The sequence below is a fragment of the Arthrobotrys flagrans genome (assembly GCF_004000055.1).
Source record: "Arthrobotrys flagrans strain CBS H-5679 chromosome Unknown unitig_8, whole genome shotgun sequence".
In the NCBI taxonomy this organism is placed as follows: Eukaryota; Fungi; Ascomycota; class Orbiliomycetes; order Orbiliales; family Orbiliaceae; genus Arthrobotrys; species Arthrobotrys flagrans.
The window spans coordinates 2,303,243-2,324,847 of NW_027137553.1; the positions used below are offsets into that span (position 1 = coordinate 2,303,243).

At 48.7% G+C, this 21,605-nt stretch overlaps 9 protein-coding genes across 10 annotated transcripts; 4 read left to right on the forward strand and 5 right to left on the reverse strand.

The window, feature by feature from the left end:
- Positions 1-226: 226 nt before the first annotated feature.
- On the forward strand, positions 227-2,287 carry DFL_007176 (uncharacterized protein; the record flags this gene model as incomplete). The annotated part of the gene is made up of 4 exons (XM_067636716.1): positions 227-1,060; positions 1,126-1,355; positions 1,415-1,964; positions 2,033-2,287. The coding sequence occupies 4 exons, from the start codon at positions 227-229 to the stop codon at positions 2,285-2,287; spliced, it is 1,869 nt and encodes a 622-aa protein (XP_067488305.1).
- A 519-nt stretch (positions 2,288-2,806) lies between these two features.
- DFL_007177 (uncharacterized protein) lies at positions 2,807-5,074 on the reverse strand (the record flags this gene model as incomplete). 2 transcript variants are annotated; one of them, XM_067636717.1, is made up of 3 exons in its annotated part: positions 2,807-4,547; positions 4,641-4,834; positions 4,961-5,074. In XM_067636717.1, 3 exons carry the CDS (start codon positions 5,072-5,074, stop codon positions 2,807-2,809), a joined length of 2,049 nt encoding a protein of 682 aa, XP_067488306.1. The 2 variants fall into 2 exon arrangements, with proteins under 2 accessions (XP_067488306.1, XP_067488307.1); XM_067636718.1 differs by having other exon boundaries at positions 4,626-4,834.
- A 523-nt stretch (positions 5,075-5,597) lies between these two features.
- On the forward strand, positions 5,598-7,278 carry DFL_007178 (uncharacterized protein; the record flags this gene model as incomplete). The annotated part of the gene is made up of 3 exons (XM_067636719.1): positions 5,598-5,633; positions 5,709-5,751; positions 5,819-7,278. The coding sequence occupies 3 exons, from the start codon at positions 5,598-5,600 to the stop codon at positions 7,276-7,278; spliced, it is 1,539 nt and encodes a 512-aa protein (XP_067488308.1).
- A 409-nt stretch (positions 7,279-7,687) lies between these two features.
- Positions 7,688-8,216, reverse strand: DFL_007179 (uncharacterized protein; the record flags this gene model as incomplete). The annotated part of the gene is made up of 3 exons (XM_067636720.1): positions 7,688-7,773; positions 7,847-8,027; positions 8,196-8,216. The coding sequence occupies 3 exons, from the start codon at positions 8,214-8,216 to the stop codon at positions 7,688-7,690; spliced, it is 288 nt and encodes a 95-aa protein (XP_067488309.1).
- Positions 8,217-8,659: 443 nt separating this feature from the next.
- DFL_007180 (uncharacterized protein) lies at positions 8,660-11,479 on the forward strand (the record flags this gene model as incomplete). The annotated part of the gene is made up of 6 exons (XM_067636722.1): positions 8,660-8,664; positions 8,737-8,844; positions 8,937-9,216; positions 9,276-9,287; positions 9,367-9,634; positions 9,687-11,479. 6 exons carry the CDS (start codon positions 8,660-8,662, stop codon positions 11,477-11,479), a joined length of 2,466 nt encoding a protein of 821 aa, XP_067488310.1.
- Positions 11,480-12,108: 629 nt separating this feature from the next.
- Positions 12,109-13,659, forward strand: DFL_007181 (uncharacterized protein; the record flags this gene model as incomplete). The annotated part of the gene is made up of 3 exons (XM_067636723.1): positions 12,109-12,343; positions 12,420-12,526; positions 12,592-13,659. The coding sequence occupies 3 exons, from the start codon at positions 12,109-12,111 to the stop codon at positions 13,657-13,659; spliced, it is 1,410 nt and encodes a 469-aa protein (XP_067488311.1).
- Positions 13,660-14,801: 1,142 nt separating this feature from the next.
- DFL_007182 (uncharacterized protein) lies at positions 14,802-15,977 on the reverse strand (the record flags this gene model as incomplete). The annotated part of the gene is made up of 3 exons (XM_067636724.1): positions 14,802-14,865; positions 14,933-15,005; positions 15,068-15,977. The coding sequence occupies 3 exons, from the start codon at positions 15,975-15,977 to the stop codon at positions 14,802-14,804; spliced, it is 1,047 nt and encodes a 348-aa protein (XP_067488312.1).
- A 1,552-nt stretch (positions 15,978-17,529) lies between these two features.
- Positions 17,530-18,926, reverse strand: DFL_007183 (uncharacterized protein; the record flags this gene model as incomplete). The annotated part of the gene is made up of 5 exons (XM_067636725.1): positions 17,530-17,664; positions 17,731-17,773; positions 17,840-18,412; positions 18,478-18,667; positions 18,734-18,926. The coding sequence occupies 5 exons, from the start codon at positions 18,924-18,926 to the stop codon at positions 17,530-17,532; spliced, it is 1,134 nt and encodes a 377-aa protein (XP_067488313.1).
- Positions 18,927-19,898: 972 nt separating this feature from the next.
- On the reverse strand, positions 19,899-20,274 carry DFL_007184 (uncharacterized protein; the record flags this gene model as incomplete). The annotated part of the gene is made up of 3 exons (XM_067636726.1): positions 19,899-19,911; positions 20,003-20,141; positions 20,208-20,274. The coding sequence occupies 3 exons, from the start codon at positions 20,272-20,274 to the stop codon at positions 19,899-19,901; spliced, it is 219 nt and encodes a 72-aa protein (XP_067488314.1).
- Positions 20,275-21,605: the final 1,331 nt, after the last annotated feature.

Consider the following 21,605-nt stretch of genomic DNA (forward strand, 5'->3'; position numbering starts at 1 on the left):
AAACAGTAATTAATGGCATGGCTGGCAGCTTAGGGGTCCCGGTCGAGTCCAGACATGGTCCTTGGCTGCAGCCCTCTTTCCCCCAAAAAACACCCAAACATTGGACGGCCCTCCTCATCGTGCCTTCCCTGATACATTCCTTCAGATAAAAGCACCTAGCTTCTACCGTAAAATCCAAACATCGACGAGCTCCCCCCAAAGTTCCCCGACGAGAATGGTCTGCTAAATGGCGGCGGGATCCACAGTCGCGTTGGGCAGTTGCACCCAGGAAGCCTCTCCTGCGCTCCAGAAACAGGTTGCATTTGGTTGTTATAATAGCGGTAGCGGTAGAATTCGTAGTCGCGCCGACTATTTTTTTGACGACGACTACGACGACGACTCGAATAACGAATTCTACGAAGACTACGACGACTACGACTACTGCTCTTCTGACGACGACCGCATTCCCTCCGAGGACCCGTCCTCGCTCGTATTCAATCGTATCGAAAGCCATCCGACCATGCTCCGCTCGTCCCTTCGTTCTTCGAAAGCTCTCTCGTCGTTATCCCGCCAGGCCGCTGTTGCCGCCGCGCGAGATCTGAGGGACCACTTCCCTTCACGGCATACCCTCGAAAGCAGCCTTCATACGCTTTCATTATTCCCCCCGCGGCCATCGCCAAATCCCTCTTCTTCATGTTCATCACGAATAGGAATCCCCCCGCAAAACCTTTTCCAACTTCCCCCGTTTAAAAGCACGCCATCCCCGGGTCCATCGTACACCAACCGCGCCACGGATAATGATCCGGAATCGCCCCCGATCCCGACGAATGCTACAGAATCGACCGTGATAACCGATTCCTCCGATCCGAACGTTAGTCGGTTTTTTCAATACGGTGTTAGCGTTTCGTATGTTTCCAAGTCGAGACGGTGGGATCCGAGCAATACGTTTAATTTTAGTCCGTATAAACGGGTATCCTTTGAAGATAATTGGGTGTTGAGGAAGAAGGCGCGGCCGAAGACGGGGCAGGATGCGTTTTTTGTCAGTAGGGTTAGTGATACCGGGGCCGTGGCTTTTGGGGTGGTATGTACTCTCTCTCCGTGTGTGATAACTTTTGTTCGGTGCATGCTGACTTGTGAGATATACAGGCCGACGGGGTGGGAGGGTACTCCATGAGTGGAATCGATTCCGCAGACTTCTCGCATACGTTGTGCGAAGATATGGCGGAGATATCGTATCATTCGGAAGTGCCGATGAGGGCGGACATGTTGATCGAAGCCGGTTATATATCGGCATGTAGCAATCCCAACGTCCTGGGAGGGGGGAGCACGGCCTGCGTGGGGGTCGCAAAGCCAGATGGGACGATGGAGGCTGCAAAGTATGTCTTGTTTTCTATGGAATATGGAGATTTACAAGGAAGCTAACGGTTACACACAGCCTGGGAGACTCCGGCTTCGTAATCCTTCGCGGCGGTCGAGTCCACCATACCTCCCAACCCCAAACCCACGCCTTCAACACCCCCTTCCAACTCTCCGTGATCCCGCTGGAAGTCATAGAACAAGCCCGAAAATTCGGTGGTCCGATTCCGATCAGCGATCGTCCTCGAGACGCCCACGTCGACACCCACGATCTCCAGCATGGCGATGTATTAATCTTCGCCACAGACGGGTTGTGGGATAACCTATCCGCGCAAGATGTTTTACGATTGGTATCGAATGAAATGGTGGCGGCGGGTGGATGGGTGGAGACGCCTGATCATGGGATTCAAACCGGGGAGGATTTATCGAGGCTTGTGGACGAGGACGGGGAGAAGGCATCGATCCAAGGGGTCATTGCCAAGAAAGTTGCGTCGAAGGCGAAGGATATGAGCGTTAATACTAAGATCGATGGACCGTTTGCGAAGGAGGTCAGGAGGTATTTTCCGGGGGAGGTTTATCACGGGGGGAAGAGGGATGATATCTGTGTGCTTTGCTGCATAGTTGTCGAGGTTAGCATCTCTTCCCCCTTTTCCTATATCACCTTTATGATCGGATCGAGCGCTGATACTTTGAATAGTGGGCCGTCCCGACCCCCAAGCCCGAAAAGACGGAGACGCCTGTGGACGATGCTGAGAAGAAGATCGAGGCGGCTCCGGAACCACCGAAGGCACCGGAGCAACAACCGCCTACCACCCCTCCACCGCCACAATCTCCTCCAGCCGAAGAAGTCCCACCTCCTCAGAAGGAGGAAGCCATCTCTGCGTTCGCTGCCGATCACCTACGTGGACTCCCCGGTGGTGGTGGACCAGGAGCTCCTTCTCCCAGATTATAATTTATCATTTTTTTATCATCATCATCAAACTCGGGGTACCTGACTACGGACCCGTCTCTTCCTCCGATATATGCATTCGCATTTCTGTGTTAAAAACAGGGCTTTTTCATTTGTGGGACTAGAGTGGACGAATGGGGTGTTTCGCATATCTAGACGGGTTCTCTTTTCTTATGTACATGTATACTAGGGCATCATGATGTGCTGTATCGTTTTTTTTGCGACTGTTTAAATTTGCAACCGTTCTTCCTTTCTGGATACCTAGGTATATCTTTCATGGAGCGCTTCATGGCCTTTCTTTTCTTTTCCTTTCTCGGTTTTAAACTTCTGTGTGGATATTTTATAGACCGATAGCAGCTAAGTATATCGAGATATGATATGATGAAGATGGGAGTACTATGGCTTCTCCGTATACAAACAAGTCTGATATAAAAGAAAGATGGCTGAAAAACGTCATCAAAGATGGCACATTGCAAGATCCCGCAAAACACAATACCCAACGCCAATATATCGATAACTGCTTCACGACGCATTAACCCCCCCGCCGCTCCCGAAAACCCCCCCGCCGCTCTCCGCCTTCCCAATTAACTTCTTCATGCTCCCCCACTCGTCCCCTCTAACCCCCTCCACACCCCCCAATTCACTGCCAACCTCAAATATCGTAACCGTAGAATCCAACCCACCGACAGCAATCCTCCTCCCATCCGTCTCCTCCCACGCCAACTTGTTCAGACTCCTGGTCAACAAACTCGTCGCACCGGCTCTAACCGTCGGCGAAACCTTCGCAACGGGGACTTCAACATCAACCGTTAAATCCCATACTTCTAGACTTCCGGCTCCGTCTACGAGGCCGAATACGCCGGGTTTTACGGGAGACCATTTTGCATCGTAGACTACGTCTTCTCTTGCGAAGTCCATCAGGGGCGTTGCTACTAACGGTTGAGCCCCCGGGACGACGGCGGTAGCGGTGGCAGCTGGTGGTCTTGTTTTCCATAGTTTTACGGACCAATCTAGACTCGCTGATAATACTAGATCTCCGAAGTCTACCGGTCCCTTTACCGGGTGGAAGTCGATTGCCATTATTGGACCCGCGTGACCACGGTATGAGATCCGAGGTTCCACACCGGCTTTCGCGCCGGCACGGTCGTAACGGTGGCAGGGGTATATGCCGCCTTCTTCGGTTCCCACTACAAAGTATGTAGGGTCCGAGTAGGGGAATGCCATGCACGTTGGTGCCAAATCGTCGTTTCGGCCGGGATTCGGTGAAGTAAGTTCCAGCACTTCCAGGGGATTTGCGAGCATATCCATCGACCAACCGCATACCAATCCATCTGTCGAGCAGCTGACAATGTTATTCGCGTTTTGGGTACCGACTACTTGGACACTATAGACCGGGTGGGAGTGGCCGGATCCTGTCAAGGGGCTGCGTAGCACGGATTGTGATTTTGCACGGGTATCCCAGATTAAGACTTGACCGGAGTATGCGCCGCCGATGATGAGGTTTGGGTGGTATGGGCTGAAACGGGCGGTTAAGACGTCGGATTGGGCGTGGAAGATGTATTCTGGTCGATCGTGGAGATGGAGGTTCCAGACTTGAACTAATCCGTTGGGGTCGTGTGGTGCCGATGGGTTTTTTGTGTATGCTGCCAATACCAGCTCCGGGAATTTGGGTGAGAAGTGGATATCGCTGACTATACGTTTTTTGGACCAGCGGTCGGAGTAGAATTGTATTGTTTCTTTGATCTTACGGCCGCCGGAGTCTTCGTCTGTGGTTGAGTGGCCGAGACCGTAGTCCGCTAGGATGTCGTAGTCTTGGTCCAGCGCTCGCTCCATGACTTTTGTACTCCGTTCGATGAATTCTGCGAATTCTTCGGTGGAGGTTATGATTTGTTTTTCGTCGTCATCGAGTTCTCGGACTTTGGATTCCCTTTTCGAAGAACCTTCGGCGCCATCCTGTGTGGCATCCGCGGGGTCTGTTTCTCTTAATTGCAAGGCGGCGATTTCTTCTTCCAATTCACGAATGCGGTCTTTTAGTTCTTCTTCTTCGGGTTTTGAACGATTGGCGGGCTCGCCTTCGGCGTCGACCTGGATGTCGTCGGTGCCTACGCCCGTGGAAAGCCAGGATTCGGTTGTTTGGACTTGTTTGCTGTAGGTTACTATTTCTTTTGTGGCGGCGGGTGGGGCGTCGTAAATTACGCGCGGGGCGATGGTGGTTAGGACCTGGTGGGATATTGTTGCTACCGTATGTTGTGAAGATTCGGTGCTATATCTCTCAATTATACTTGTTAGTGGAGTTCAACATATCTGGATATGATGGTGGAGGGGAGGGAGAAGGGCATACTGGGGAATAGCGTACTGGGCGGAAGTATGTTCGGAGATGTTTGATTCAGCGGCACTCAGCACGGAGGTAGGCCTGCTGATACTCTTTTTGCTGGAGGGGCCTGCGGAACCTGGTCTGCCTTCGCCGATGATTTCGTGGATCAAGCTGTCTATATCGGATATTCTGTCGTCTAGACGGGCGGGGCCGCGGATTGCTTGTGGTGATGCGAACTGTTATAAATTGTTAGAGAGAGTTATGGCTTGTTTTGGTAACTAGGTATGAATACGTGGGATTTGCATGTAGGTCTATGTATATATCTCTCGAATATGGGATCATAGATAGGGGGGAGGATTTACCTCAGTTTCACCTGATCTGGAGGTTGAGAACTGATCTCGCCGTAGCTCGCGCTGGCGTTTGAGAGCTTCGAGTTTGGCTCGCTTTGCGAGGATCTCTTCTTTTCGGGATGACATCTTGGTGGTGAAGATGCGAAGGTCGACCGGAGCGTGGTAGGAGCAGGGAATTGTGGATGATGTTCCTCGCCGTCCCTTGGGTGGATTGTACGGTAGGCGAGGGGGATGTTGGTAGATGTTAATTGATGGTAAAGAGCAAGGGAGTGTCGATTGGAGGGGGTGGTGATGTCGTGGGATATAAGATGGAGATATGGAGAAGAAGAGAAGGAGACGTAGAGAAGACGAAGAAGGTCTGTCTGAAGTGAAGCTCGTGTTGTGCTGTTGTTGGAGCTGTCCCCCGGAGAGCCCCGGAGCTGCCCCGAGTCTTCTCGGATAGGTCCCCGGAGAGCCCCGGGACTTACCAATATGATATCTCCATAACTCATCGATCTTCTCTTTACTAACCTTCCTCATCGATCTTCTCTTTACCGGCCTCAGCACACCTAGATACCGCCCTACACAATTACAATTACAATATCATAGTCGGCCCGGCAATATAAGAATAACTACTTCCTCACCTGCGGCTTAACAAGTATACGAAAAGATGCATCCCTCACGACGCGCCTACGTCGAAGAAACAGTAAGCCTCTCTTTGTTCCTTCTCGAATATATATGCTATCCAAAAAGAACTTCTAACGTTTATACTCACATCCAGAAAGATGAAGATGAGGACATGGGCATCTCCATCGATCAAGTCCGTAAGTTACCTCATCTCATCTCACCTCACCTTACCACCGTCCTCTAATAATGGTGATAAAATTATAGCAACGGACCACGACTACGTTCTCCCCTCGATCTCCGGCATCGCCCCGGAAAAGGCATCCGCTATAATCCAACAATTCGATAAAAAGAAACGCGCTGCGGCGATTACAGTACCCACGGACGACAACCGCGTCAGAGCCAAGCTCCGAGAACTCGGTGAACCGATCACATTATTCGGAGAAGAAAAGAGTGATAGAAGAGATCGGTTACGCGCTTTGCTTGCTGCGCAATTAGAAGCTGGCGATGGCTCTCGTGGGGTCGGCGGAGCTGGTGGTGAGGATGTGGATATGGCTGATGTTGATGAGGAGGCTGGCGGGGAGGTTGAAGAGGAATTTTATACGGAGGGGATACCGGAGCTGCTTTCCGCCAGACAGCATATTGCACGGTTTTCGCTGGAGAGGGCGAGGGATAGGTGTGAATTGCAAAAGGCGGAGAGTACGGTGCAATTGAAGGAACACATAAAACACAGGAAAGGATTGAAGGATCGGTTGATGGGGTACAATCTATTCGGAACACAGCTGGCCGGTGACCGACCCGTAGCCATTGCGAGGTTTTCGAATGATTCGAAGACTATTGCTGCGGGGAATTGGGATGGTGGGATCAGATTGCTTTCGGTGCCGAATATGGATGTCGTGCGGACTTTGAGGGGTCATACGGATCGAGTCGGTGGGATATCTTGGTCCCCGATGTCGGGTTTGTCGGATGAAGCGGCGAGTTTGGTATCCGGTGGGGCGGAGGGGGATATCCATCTGTGGAATATGAAGCAGGATACTCCCGTTGCGAGTTTATTAGGGCATGGAGGGAGGGTGTGCAGAGTTGAATACCATCCGTCGGGGAGATATGTGGGGTCTGCGTCGTATGATACGACGTGGAGGTTATGGGATGTGGAGACTACGAGCGAGCTTTTAATCCAAGAAGGACATTCGAGGGAGGTATTTGCGATTTCGTTTCAACATGATGGAGCATTGGTTGCTACTGCGGGGCTGGATGCTATCGGGCGGGTGTGGGACTTAAGAACGGGAAGAACGATTATGATTTTGGATGGGCATATTAAAGAGGTACACGGATTGGCGTTTTCGCCGAATGGGTATCAGGTGGTCAGTACATCCGGCGATCATACGGCGAAAGTATGGGATGTAAGGAAAGTCAGATGCATTTCCTCCATCGGAGCTCATGCATCGTTGGTCAGCGATGTGAGGTTCTTCGACGGAGGGGTTGATACGGGAAGGATTCTAGATGATGGAGAAGTTGAAATGGGGGATCGGGGCAAGTATTTTGTCACGGGGGGGTTTGATAAGATGGTTAATATTTATAGCGCGGATGATTGGGCGCTGGTGAAGAGTTTACCGGGACATTCGGGGAATGTCCTAAGTGTGGATGTTTCGAAGGATGGGAAGTTTATATTGAGCAGCGGGCATGATCGGACGTGCAAACTGTGGGCGAGGGACGATATCGAGTTTTAGTCCTTTCTTTCCCTCATATATAATATATCATACCGTTCCCTCGCCTCGGATCCGAGGCTAATCCTTCCCCGAGGATTGATGGTGGGTAATTACGGATGGTAGTTAGGAGGGAAGTGGTATGAAATGATGATATAGACAAAAGCACAAGATGGTAGTAATGTAATATACAAAGAATACGCCCCGGCCCCCCCCCCCCTTCCTCTCGGGCTTCCTCCGGAAAACTATAATAAGTCTCCCTCCTCTCCATCCCTGCCTCTCTCACAATTCTACCCCTCCAACACCCTCTCCGATGAAGTCGCTCTGATATTGGATAAATTTTCACGACATAAAAATCGTGCAATTATAAAAAAAAAAGATTCGGTATAGGGGTCATGAATGGGGATATCATTTTTATTTTCTATGTTTATTTCTAAGCTTTGGCTTTAGCATCGCTGGCAGCGAGGTTTACCAGGTAAGCTTCGAGGTCGAATTTCGGGTCATCGGGATTGCTGACGACTATATTATTCACCCATATTAGTATCGAATAAATAATATAAATGCGAAGGAGACGAAAGGAAGGGTGAAATACCGGTATTCCTCTGATCAGGCGGCAACAAACTCTTCTGGTACTCAGCCTTTGCTTGCTGTATTAACTTCTCCTTGCGATCCCACTCCTGCTTTGCGTGGTGATCGGCTTCTTGTTTGTAGAGGGTTCGCTGGTGCTGGAAGCCGTAGAGGACGCCGAAGCCGAGGAAGGACCAGCGGAGGATCTATTTCACACCTTCTGTTAGTTTTCACTTTTCCAATCGATGACAGAATCGGGTGGTGGTGATAGTAGTAGGCAGCATGTGAAGTTTATCATCGCCACCGCCAAACATCGTCACCACGAGCACTATCGGGACTGATATTCAGATAGATAAGAGAACGAGGGGACATACGTTTCCTGCAGGAGTGGCCATCGTGAGAGTTAAGGTGGAGGTATCGAGGGAGGATTGAAAGGTTGGGTCGGGTGAGGGAGTCAATGGGAATGAGCCGAGGGGAGAACTGACAGAGGTCGTGAATGAGAAATTTATTTTTTTAGTACCAAAACAGGACGCCGTTTCTCCGTCGTCGCGACCGGGAAGAACCCCCCGGTTACCATAAATGCCAATTGATCCCGGGGACCCTTCCCGGTATACAACTCTGTCTATGGCCTATGATACCCGGGGAGAGATATTACCGGGATGCTGGGAATACGAATACACGCGACGCCCCTCAATTTAGAATTCATATTTAAATTTAAGAATTAGCCTTTAGAAAAAGGAGGGCGAATACGATTACGCTTTGATACGAAGATGTTTAATTAATCAAGTGCCCGGCGGGGAACTGAGCTGAGAGTAAACTGATACGATTTGTGAAGCAGATGTGGTAAATGGCGATGCGAATTGGTTGACCTGAGGAGAGGACAGCCTGTTAGCAAAGGTGGTGGTGTATAATTAGTTACGACTTCCACCATTCAATTCTATTCTCTGCCCAGACCAGTCCAACATCCTTATCATCTATCTGTCTCTGTTGGTATCGTGTCATCATCCATCTAGACCTCCCTTAGTAAGTACATCTATCATCTCCAATTCAATTGATAACTCCAATTGAGATATCATCGCTGACGTAAAGACTATCGCGTGTTTGCTTCACACCAGCTCAAAAGAGAATACCCGACGCCCGATGGCCGACCAGAACAGCGTCCGGCAGAGGAAGAAAGGTGGCCGGGGCACCACTCCCGCTCCTGCCTCGGACGACGAAGTCCTATCCAGGGCCATCTCCACAAATGCTACTTCCTCGAGATCCTCGAAGAAGAAGAAGGTCGACGTTGGTCATCTCGTCACCTTTAGCATTGTCACCGCTCTTGCATTCTTCACAAGATTCTACAAGTTGAATCATCCTAATGAAGTCGTGTTTGATGAAGTTCATTTTGGAAAGGTATTTTTTATTATCATTTATAATATCGATGGGAGGCTAATATAATATGACGTTGATAGTTCGCATCGTTCGTACGTAACCCGATATATATGCCTATGAATCGAATAACGGTCGAGCCATACTCACAATTCCTCTTGATGGATATTACAGTACCTCCAAAGGACATACTTCTTCGATGTCCATCCGCCATTCGGAAAGCTCCTGTTCGCCCTCATGGGCTGGTTCGTCGGCTTTGACGGCGACTTCAAGTTCGATAACATCGGAGACTCCTACATTGATAACAGGGTCCCCTATGTCGCCTTCCGCACGATGCCTGCCCTCCTTGGTTCCCTCACCGTCTCTGTCGTCTATCTCACCATGTGGGAGAGCGGATACTCCGTTCCTGCCGCCCTTCTCGCTGCCGGCCTCATTCTCTTCGGTATGTCCCCCATATCGAGTACCCTTTGAGAAAGGAGCTAATGGAGATGTAGATAACGCCCACGTTGGCCAGACCCGATTGATCCTGCTCGATGCCACCTTGATCTTCTCCATGGCCTGCTCCATCCTCGCTTATGTCCGATTCTACAAGATGCGACACGCCCCGTTCTCCAGAAAATGGTGGAAGTGGCTTCTCCTCACCGGTGTCGCCCTGTCCTGTGTCATCTCCACCAAATACGTCGGTGCCTTCACCTTCGTTACTATTGGAACCGCTGTCGCTATCGATCTCTGGAGTCTCCTTGACATTAACACCGGACTCACAATCCAAGAGTTCGGTTACCACTTATTGGCCAGAGCTGTCGGATTGATCGTTGTTCCGTTCTGCTTTTACCTTTTCTGGTTCCAGGTCCACTTTGCCATCCTCTACAGAAGCGGAACCGGTGACGATTTCATGACCCCGGCTTTCCAGGAGACCTTGGCCGATAACTTGATGACCCTTTCCAGCGTCAACATCCACTATTACGACAAAATCACCCTCCGCCACAAGGATACCAAAGCCTATCTCCACTCCCACGCTGCCAGATACCCACTCCGTTATGAAGACGGTAGAATCTCTTCCCAGGGACAACAGGTTACCGGATACCCGCACAACGACACCAATAACCAGTGGATCATCCTCCCGGCTGCCGACTTGCCCGAGAAGAAGACCGCCCTTAATGTTAAGAGCGGCGATGTCATTCGTCTCCTCCACGCCGATACCGACACCGTGCTCTTGTCTCACGATGTTGCTTCTCCATACTACCCCACCAACCAAGAGTTCACCACCGTCGACCGTGACACCGCCATCAAGCGTATCAACGACACTCTCTTCGAGCTCAAGGTCGAAGGTGTTCGCGTAGGCCACGACTTCAAGACCATGGCCAGCCAGTTCAAGCTCATTCACTACCCTTCCAAGGTCGCCATGTGGACTCATACCAAGCCACTCCCAGACTGGGGCTTCAAGCAGCAGGAAATCAACGGCAACAAGAACGTCCAGCAGACCTCCAATATTTGGTATGCTGAAGATATCCCGTCATTGCCGGAAAACGACCCCCGTAACGATAAGACACCGAAGAAAGTCAAGACCCTCCCATTCTTGGTCAAGTGGTTTGAGCTCCAGCGTGCCATGTTCCACCATAACAACGCTTTGACTTCGTCTCATCCATACTCCTCCCACCCAATCCAGTGGCCATATCTCCTCCGTGGTGTCTCCTTCTGGACTAAGAACGATACCCGCGAGCAGATTTACTTCCTTGGTAACCCGATCGGCTGGTGGCTATCTTCTTCCCTTCTTGCCGTCTTTGCCGGTATCATCGGTGCGGACCAGGTCACCAAGCGTCGTGGGATCGACGCTCTGGACCACCGCACTCGCTCGAAGTTGTACAACTCTACCGGGTACTTCTTCATCGCATGGGCTACCCATTACGTCGCCTTCTTCATCATGGGACGTCAGCTCTTCTTGCACCACTACCTCCCCGCCCATCTCGCCAGTGCCTTGGTAACAGGTGCTCTACTCGACTTTGTCTTTAACAGCGAAGGACAGGATGAGACCGTTCCCGAACATGTTAAGGCTGCGCGGTCCGGTAAGAAGCCGGCTGTCAGGACTTTGACCGGTGTTTTGCCATCGAGCCCCACGGAGCCGACCAAGGCTACTGCACTGTCGTGGATTGTTGGAGGTGTTGTTTTGACTGCTGTTCTTGGAGGGTTCTTGTTCTTTGCCCCGTTGACATACGGAACTCCGGGATTGTCGGTTGAGCAGATTTTGCAGAGGAAGTGGTTGGGATATGATTTGCACTTTGCGAAATAAACATCCATACGAAGGAGTAGAAGGGAGTGGGATTGGTGGAAGGGATTGAGAGTTAAGATTTTGAGGAAAAAGAAAGAAATAATAGTTTTGCTTTACCCTGCACGGATGAGTTAAGGAAGGGGGAAGGAATAAGAGGTGCTTTTCTTTTGAAGTTTTCAATGGTGCGTCCTGGACGGGCGCACACACCCACCCACCCACCCTTACTCCTTTACTAACTAACGTATCAGCATGTAGCCGGTGGAAGGGGAGGGATTGTTTCTGGTTTTTTCTTGTCTTTTGTCCTTTGGAGTTGCTAAACGTTCCCTTTTTATATCTTAAAGTCTTAAAAGTGTAAATACCAGTTTATTCAATGCTTTGATTAGCATTCTGTCTTTGAGACACCCGTATCCCAATCTGCCTATATTAAGCACGTAGACGTAAACTGTAAACTGGGGATAAGTTGCTAGCTGTGATCCCTCTATGTAGAAACGCAGACCGAAACGAGAAAATCACGTGACCTACAAACATCGACTTTTCCAACGACAACCCACCATTTCCACACATTCCAACGTCACGACTATTTCCCACCTACCACCCCACCTACACGCTCCCTCTCACCCGATTAGCCAACGAGGCTTCACGTCCTTACGATGTACTCTCTTCAATTGAGGAGAGGCATTGGTCGAGGCCGTATATGGCAGACTTCGGCGCTTTATCAAGGTTCACAACAGGTAGTGCACGAAGACGGATGTCGACAACTGCAGTTACAACAGCAACAGACGAGGGGGTTCGGTGGGTCCAGAGGGTTATTGGAGGAGAAGAAGGATGATGATGAGAAGACTGCTGCTGCCACCCCCGGTGCTACTGGGGGTGAAGCTCCCAAGCGTATGTATCATACTCCAAGTATGATTCTATATTCGAGTTTTTGAATGCTGATGAATCGAATTGAAATTATTTACAGCACGGGTAATCCCCAAAATGAACTTCGCGGAACTCATGAAAAAGGCCACATCTCTACGACAATCGGTGTTTAAAAAACCACCAGAGGCATCCGCAACTTTCAACCCGGTCGCACCTCCCCCTCCGCCTCCTCCTGCAACAGCAGTCCCCCCCCACCACAACAATCAAACCAGCCAGACTTTACTACCACCGAACCCCCCAGAATCCGCCGAACAAACGTCGACATCCCCACGGACCTAATCTCCTCCGCAGCCCAATCATCCGAACAAATTGGCGCAGACCGAAGAGCAGCACGCTTAGCCCGCCACAAAGCCCGTCTCCTCCAAGAATCTTCACAACAAGACCGACGCCGTCGACTTGAAGAAAATCAACAACAACCACTCACAATCTCCGATCGAGAAGCTCAAGCTCAAGACCGAGCGTTCGCACAAGCTGGTGCGTTCGTAAAGGGGTATAATCAACCGCCTTCTTCTCCTGGAGGTGGGTTTAAGATTAAACGTGTTGGATCGACGGCACATGGACAACCCGCGGGGGCCATGACGTTTCAAGAACGGCTTAGGATGGCTAGGATTGCCAGGGGTGTTAGTCCTGATCTTGCGGGTGATAGGATGCCACAACAACAGCACCAAGCGTTTGAAAGCGATGAAGGTGGGGAGGAGACTAGACAGATTGTCGGAGGACCTAGGATTACAAATTTACCTGTAAGATCTGCGGTGCCGTTAGGTCCACGGAGCGCGAGGGCTCAAGGGTCTCGTGGTGGAGGAGGTGGTGGAAGGGGCGGAAGGGGCGGAAGAGGTCCAAGAGTTCAAAGGACCAAAGCCGCCAAAGCAAGTTTACGTGAAGCCCTAAGACTTGAAGAAGAGGAATTAGAAGCCGCATGGAATGAAATGACCTCAAACCCCAAACCAGCGCCAAAGGGGACAATCGAACCCCACCCCGTCTACGACAGTACAAAACCCTACCACGCCGACGTCGGAGATCTAAGTCGATGGATTCCGGCGATGGGAGCGGGGAATTCAGCCGGTGCGAGGAAGTTACAGTGGGTTGGGAAACCGAAGGCGGAGAAGATGGCGGAGTATGCTCCGAAGGCGTTATTGGGGGATGGGATCTTAGTACCCGGGGAGGTGTTCAGAGCTACTGGATTGGGGGAAGGGAAGGTTACGAGGGAGGTTGAGAGGGCGTTGAGTATTGCCGAGGCGGGCGTTTTGAAGAATCCGACTTTTGGGGGAGGAATAGGGTGAAGTTTTTGGAGGTTGTGAGGGGGAAGGTGGGGGTTGGGGGGGAGGTTAGGGTGTAGGACGAAGTAAGTAGTGGGTTATACTGCTCGCTAGAACTTAGGGGGTCGGTATAGTGTATATAATTGCTGCGAAGGTGTGTGCATAAATTTGATTTCCTTTTTTTAATGAAGGAAATGCCTTCGACGAAGACATTCCTCGGATATACTGTATATTATCAAGAATACATTTTACATACTAAAATAAAGGTGGGTAGTAGCGGAAGACTACACAATCTTGCCTCTGTACTACCGCACGACCAATTTTTACTTCATTGAAAACCAATCAATTCAAAAGGGCAGTATGGAAACGAGGCTAATTATAAGGCCGGCATACGGTCACGGAAGTACTGATATCATTTCCACATAAGTCTGTCTAGTCTTATTTTAAATTTCAAAATTCTATTTCTTTACATACGCATGCACACTAAGCAAAGCTGTAGAATCTCCAGACGTAAAGTCAGTAGGTATATCGCAGCTGTCTAAACGGAGGGGTAATTTAATCAAGCGGCCAGCCAGCCAGTTTTTCCTCCTCTTTTGCGCTACCCTATAGCCTCAGATCCGCTGTCGACTCATCTCCTCTGCCTGTTCACTTTTTACACTGGTGCTTTGTATCCGTAATCTGAAAGAAGCAGAAAATAGAAAATGATAGGTAGTAGAGCGTTAAAACTGGTACCAACGAGACCGGATCTCATCAAAATATGAAGCCCTTCTCCCTTTCAGAACAAGTGGAACAGGCTGAAAGGAAGAAACGTGTGGTAGTATTGCTTTTTTCCATTTTTTCCATATCAAATCGATATATCTATACAGGGAGAATAAGAATAGTCGTTATATAAAAAAGACGGGGTTCACCAAAAAAGGTCCGGGTAAGAATAGTATATCCATCCAAGAAGTGTTAAGGAAAAAAAACCGGTGTATAAAAACACGAAAAAAGGGAATTCATCAATAGTAGTAATAATAAAAAACTCCACAAAAACCTATAGGGGGGTAAGTTTTCTAATGGTTGGGGTTGCAATGGGGATTGTGATTATGGGGACTGGTTTTCGAAATCGACAAAGCGTTTCGCAGGCTGCGAAGAGGAAACAAGTGATCCTTCTCGTTTCCTCTTCGCTAGACTAAAGGGTTGGACTTATATTCGGGAGCGACTCCATTGCTTTCCTTCTTGACCTCTACCCTGAAGATTCTTGTTAGTATTTTGTGATTCGTAGAAAAAACTGAAGGGGGTTTGAGGGGCTACTCACATGATGGGGGTTCCGTCTTCTTCTTCCTCTGCTAGTAATTTTTCACACTCTAGGGCGGCCATACAGCCGGAACCTGTAACATTCGTTAGTTATCTTTCTTTTGTATCTAATTTTAAAGGTGGATATAGAGCTTACCGGCACTAGTGATTGCCTGACGGTATTTCTTGTCTTGAACATCTCCGGCTGCGAATACACCCTTTACACTTGTTTCCGTTGTTCCCGGTACGGTCTTGACATATCCGTCTTCGTCGACGTCCAGCTGTGTCTTAACCAGAGAGGTAGCAGGTTCGTGGCCGATGGCATAGAACAGACCGTTGGCCTCCAATTCCCTCGTTTTCCCATCCCTTGAGTCCTTGATAATCAAGGATTTCAGTAGTCTATCACCCTTTGCTTCAACTGCCTCTGTATGGAACAGGACCTCAACTTTAGGGTGCTTCAACAGCCTATTTGCCATAATAGTCGACGCTCGAAGTTTATCCTTTCGAACAAGGACATAGACCTTCGACCCATACTTTGTCAAATACAGCGCCTCCTCGGCCGCCGAATCACCACCACCGATAACAACCAACGGCTTATTCCTAAAAATCGGAACAGCGCCGTCACAAACAGCGCAAGCACTGATACCACTCTGCCAAAAGGTCTCCTCACCGGGTAAATTTAACCGTTTAGCACTCGCCCCGGTGGCCAAAATAATCGCATCCGCGGTCTTTGGTGGCTCTTCTTCAGCCCATTCGAGCCAGTACTTGAACGGTCTGGAGGATAAATCGAGTTTTGCTACGGTTTCCGTAATGATTTCGGTACCGAAATGGAGGGATTGCTTTCGCATGTTTTCCATCAGTTCGGGGCCCATGATTCCGGTTGGGAAACCGGGGTAGTTTTCGACGTCTGTGGTGGTGGTTAGTTGGCCACCGGCGGCCATGCCGTTGGCTAACATGCCTTCGTATAGCACGGGTTTTAACTCGGCGCGGGCGAGGTAGATTGCGGCCGTGTGGGCGGCGGGGCCGGAGCCGATGATGACGACCCTGTTATGGGATTTGGAGGACATGGTGGGAGGCGTATTGGAGAGAGAGTAGGAGGGGGAGGAGGAGAAGGGACGAAGGTGAGAGAGAGGTTGCTGCTGCTGCTGCTGCTTTGTTGAGAGGAGGAGTGTTGCGACACCGGCAGATGCGCCAACGATGGGCCGGAATCGGGCAGCCGCGAGGGACGAACGAAAGAAAAACCTGGGTGACAACGTGGTGACGGATTTCTCTCTTTTCCCCCTTTTCTAATTTTTAGTGAAGTCGAGGAGGACAAGAAGAGGTGGTGATGAAGTGGTTGGGGGGTTGAGAATATTAATAGAAGGTGGAGGTGGTGGCGGTTAATATATTTTATGCTGGCCAGACCCAAGTTCGAGCAGAAATTTAGCCACCAGCCAGCTTAGCTTAGCTTCACCTGTGCTATTACCTAAACTAACACCTCTCTTTAACTACAACAATCGATCGAGTGTGCTGTAATATGGTAAGTAAGTATTCATATTAATAACTTCGCAGGAGCTGACAATTAGTAGGTGACAGAGACCTGGCCTAGATCCAGAAGGAACGGGAAAGTCTTAAGTAATACTGATAGCGGCTGGTCCGATTCAGGGCCCTCTTCTTTGGAACTAGTTATCGGATGCGAGCCGGCAGGAGGGTTCCAAGGCTCTGGATTGGAGGAGCCCCACGCCTAGAAGAAGGCTATGATGCAATGCGATTGGATCTGATGCAGGAGAACAGACTGTGCATAATATACTGAAATAAGTATCTTCTCGTGCAGAAGTCTTCCGAGGAGGAAGATATAAAGATGTTGAGGGGGAGGAGGTTGGATTATATTATAATAATATACAGAGTACGTATACCCCACTGTGATATAATATATAACGATATGCTAATATATTTATGACCTCAATGAGCACCCCAAAGTATAAATCCAATACGAAATTTACTTCGGTGTGCAGTCAGTGCACGAATGTTGCTTTGTCATGACTCGAGCATCTAGACCAACCAACCAACGGTCCAGAAACAGCCCGCCTGACAAATCCAACAGCACAGGCCATTACTCGAGTCCACTCCTCTATTAGCTTCGTATCTTACTTTTTTACTAGCAGTTACACCGCATTGGCTTCTTGTATGGATTGTATGTCATTTCCAAGTCACATATTATGCATGTGCCTTACCTTGTCTTAACTTATACGAAGGGGGGGAGGGAAGAGAAAGAAAAAAAAAAGCTTCGGAACTTGCCGTTTTCGTCGACCCCCAGGATTCGGTCCGAAAGCGGCACACTAAGCTAACTCATAACTGCACTTCAAAATCGAATAATTGCATTCCATCCCTGAGGCTCTGTACTGGAGCTGTGCTTGACAATCCAACTGGTTACAGGTTTCGGCTGTGCCTATTCATAGCTGTTTTAGCTTATACCGAACTGTCTGTTGTACAACGTTGGAAATTCTCAAATTGACTATGGTTATGCAGTATTACTATGCATCCTGCGTATGTATCAAATCCTGTAGCATAATTAATCTTACTGGTGACGACAATTGCAACATTATAATTAACATTTATATACTTAATTGCGTTCTACATCTAATAGCCGCGCTTTCGGTCTACAACATTGATCAACCTCTTCCCCTCTGCCTTTAATTTCAGGTTAATCGCCACGATATCCAGACATCTTTCCAAGTAACTACCGCTGGCGCCAGAGATGTGTGGGGAGATATACTTTTGTTTCATTCGTTAGAAACAGTAAACTCAATTGATCCACGGATTACCAAAGGAGTGACTTACCACATTAGGCGCATCCCAGAGCGTATGGTCCTTTGGGAGAGGTCTGTTGAGATTTCCAATTAGCGTATATCTCATGCGAATTTGAACCGCTATAAGGCAGGATACATACTCCGGATCAACAACATCCAACGCCGCCCCTCTCAACCCCCCATTCTCAACCCCTTCCCTCAACGACTTCTCCAACTCCTCGGTAACCACAATCGGCCCTCTACTAATATTCACCAAAAACGGACTCTCCCCCGTCTCCTTCAAAATCCCAAACTCCTCTTTCCCCATCAGTCCCCTCGTATCATCCGTCAACGGCACCGAAAACACAAGGACATCAAACCCTTCCCTCAAAAACTCATGAAAACTAGCCTTATCAGTCCCACTCCACCACTTCACTGGGAACTCTCCTTCTTTATCACCAGTTCTGGGGACGATATATCCGTTATCCCGTCGGCTCTCCTTCGTGGGTTTTGGATGGGCGGTGTAGGCGTGTACATCCATTCCTAAGGCGTGAGCTACCCGGCCGACCTGGCGGCCTATAGAGCCGTAGGAGAAGATTCCGATCTTTTGGGCGACGAGGTCGCGGATCGGGTTTCCGGTGAAGCTACCCCAGTTGTTTGCCCATTTGTGTTCTTTTTGCCATTCGTCGAAGAGGCGGAAGCGGTGGGTGTGCGCGAGGAGGTGGCCGAGAACCCTTTATGTAGTAACATCAATATCCTTATCATATCAGCAAAAAAATATGTAAAAATGAAAATTTACCATTCGGAAATCTGAGGTCCGTGAACACCGTTACTGGTAGTAATGGTGATATCCGTGTCTTTGTATATCGCACTGTTTGCGATGTGATTGATACCCGCGCTGAGAATGGTGACTATCTCAAGTTTTGGAGCGACTTCAGGGGGCGGAAGGTACTGCATCGTCACAAAGATGGTAACATCTTTGAAGTATTCTAAAGTTTTACGTATTCCGTTTAATATCCCTATTCTATCCTGCAAAGGGTAGATATGTTAAATACCATCTGGAACATGACTACCGCCTTTCATGTAAACCTCAATTGGCTCGAGGTTTATGCGGAAGTAGTTAACTGTAATGCCTGGGTGTTCCTTTCTGATACGAGAAATCCACTCTGTGGGTTCGTCCCAAGTAGCCGCAACGAGAACATTGTCCGTCGACGTGAGTTCTCTTCCTAGAATTTCTTTGGTGACCATGTTGGATATTGTGTGTTGCCGCAGTTCGCAACCTCGAATTCAATTCCTTCTCTTCTCAAAAACTTCGATTGAAAAAGATATAAAAACTTTCAAAATCCCAAAAATTCGACTCAATCGATATTCCTTAATTACAAAGAACTCTAAAATTCAAAATCCGGGGTCGAATCCTAGGCGGTCCCATTTATATACATACCTTTTAACTCCGCTAACTGAATTTAATCCCGGCCGAATGGGTTTCAATCCCTAACATTTACCTAGGTAGATGAGGTCCTTATAGTGAAGGATCCATGGCGGATTATGCAATCGGCGGCAAATAGTTGTCTATCGAGTGGTACCTGGAAGTCTTAGCGTTTTGTTGGCATCCCGACTCGGAGATGCGATTTGTTATGCAATGGAGTGGGGCCTTCGACGTCGACGGATCTATGGCATGGATCCGGCTAACCGGCCTTACGCCTGCATTTAAATTGATAGATATGGGTTGGACATGCATTTCGATCTTATCTATGATCACGCCTTACGCAGGATTTCCATTGAATGGCTCTTACGGACTTTCCCACGAACTTGGGTTTTAACAACTACTATCAATTCCTGCATCTACCCAATTTATAATATTTAGCCTATAAGCTTCAGATCTTTCGAACCCTTCAAAACTCCAAGTATATGTAAAAATATAAAAAATCAATAAATCCCGGACACAACTTCCACCTGACCTTCCTCTCCACTGCTTCCCACTGCGCCCCATACTTCTCCTTCGTATATGCCTCAATCCCCGGAATAGCATTCCCCACAAGATTCATCACATAAATCCCCGAATACATAACCCCATAAACCAGAACCCCCGCAGCACTAGCATACTCAAACGCAAACAGCACATTACAAGCATAATTTACATTCCTAGCAATTCCCCATAGTCCACCGGTATATATCTTCCCTTTATTCTTGGGATCGGATTTAAATTTACACCGTTGGATTTCAGAGATTAATTCTGTGGATATACCGAGTATGTTGAGTATTGTACCCGGGATTAGGATGGATGGTGAGTAAGTGGGATCGATGGGACAATCGGAAGGACGTACGTTACGGTAGCAAGGAAGTACGGGTGGCCTAGTGGGAATGTGAGGTCGGTGAGGAGTGGTAAAAACGGTGGGAGTGGTGTAGGTGCCGGTTGAGCTTCTGGATCTTGGGCGAGTTCGAGGTGTGGGGCCGGTCCTGCTTCTTGTTATTAATTAGATTTCCTCTTCATGATTTTATGGATATGTAGTTATTTTAACTAGAAATTACCATAATTTCTTTCATTTAGAGATTCCAGCTCAGTTACGGTGTTTGGTGTATATGCGTGTTTAGGCATGGTGTCAATATCGGAAAAATTACAGTTCTCGCAATACAGATGTGATATCGATATCCTGGATTTCGAGGCAGGCATAGAAGAAATTGTTCAGATATATACTAGCCAGGCATCCACATGGAGAGAAGGAACCATTTAAGCACAAATTAAATATCCTACTTTTCGGCATCATTCGGAAAATTAGGACTAGATTGGTCAGAGCAACATCACAACCATCGGCTGTGTCGATACTATCGTATGCCTATCGACGTGTTCTAGAATCTTTGACCCTTGTGTGATGCTGGCGAACCGAGCTACGCAAAGCCCTCGAGATGCCTTGCAAAGGATGTCTCCCTCTTTTAGAAATCATGATAGCTCAAGCGCCTCGAAGCATCTGGGGCGTCGTTATGAACTGGAGACAGTGGATCTGGACGAATTGCGCATTTGACTTTACGGACGAAGAATACCCTGCCAACGACCCCGACCACATTTACAATACGCATCGAAGGTGGGAGATTAGACAGTTCGAGAGGTGGATTTGTGCCGACTTATGATACATTTCAATCGAACCTAAGCCCTTGGCATATGTTCTTTCAGCTTCATCGCTCGAGCGACACCGGCTAATATATGCTATCCGATATACGACTTCGGATTTTTGTGCAAACAATTAAAACTTACAATCTGAAAACACTTGATTTCAAAATTTCGCTTCTCTGAGACGATAAAACATTCGGGCCCATATGAATTTGTCTGGGTCGATACGCAAAGCGTCCTCTTCAGCGATTTGTTGTCCAAGAGGTCGTACCCATGGTGGGACCTCCGACTACGGTCTACAAGCACAAGATGTTTTTTGATGCTGGAAACACAACAGCAAAACTGAAGGGATTTACAATACGCCTATCAATATCAGTGCAGCTGCGGACAGTATACATACTCACAAACGACGCAGAGCCCGGTGTTAGATATCGAGATATCTATGCCTTGTAACCCCTATAACGTTCGCCACTTCATAGATGTATCAAACGAAGCTTCGGATTCTGGTGCTTCTCACACCTATAGTGCTCGCTCTAAGTTCGAGATTAGCATTTTATGGGCCCACACCGTTAGCTCGGCTTGTATCCGCCGTCGGGTTCAGTGGATTCCGACAGCGTCTTCAACCCTGGGAGCCCTTAAGCGACTTACGCCAACCCAACCCAATCCCGAGTCCGTTCCCAAATTCCACTTCGCCTGTCTCGTCCTAGCTCTCCGACCAACAATATTTAATTCTTTCGTTCTAATATAATCCAACGACCAAGGACGGAGGTCTTGAGCACCCAATCAGAAATGCCCTGCAACTCCACCTTACTTCAGCCTAT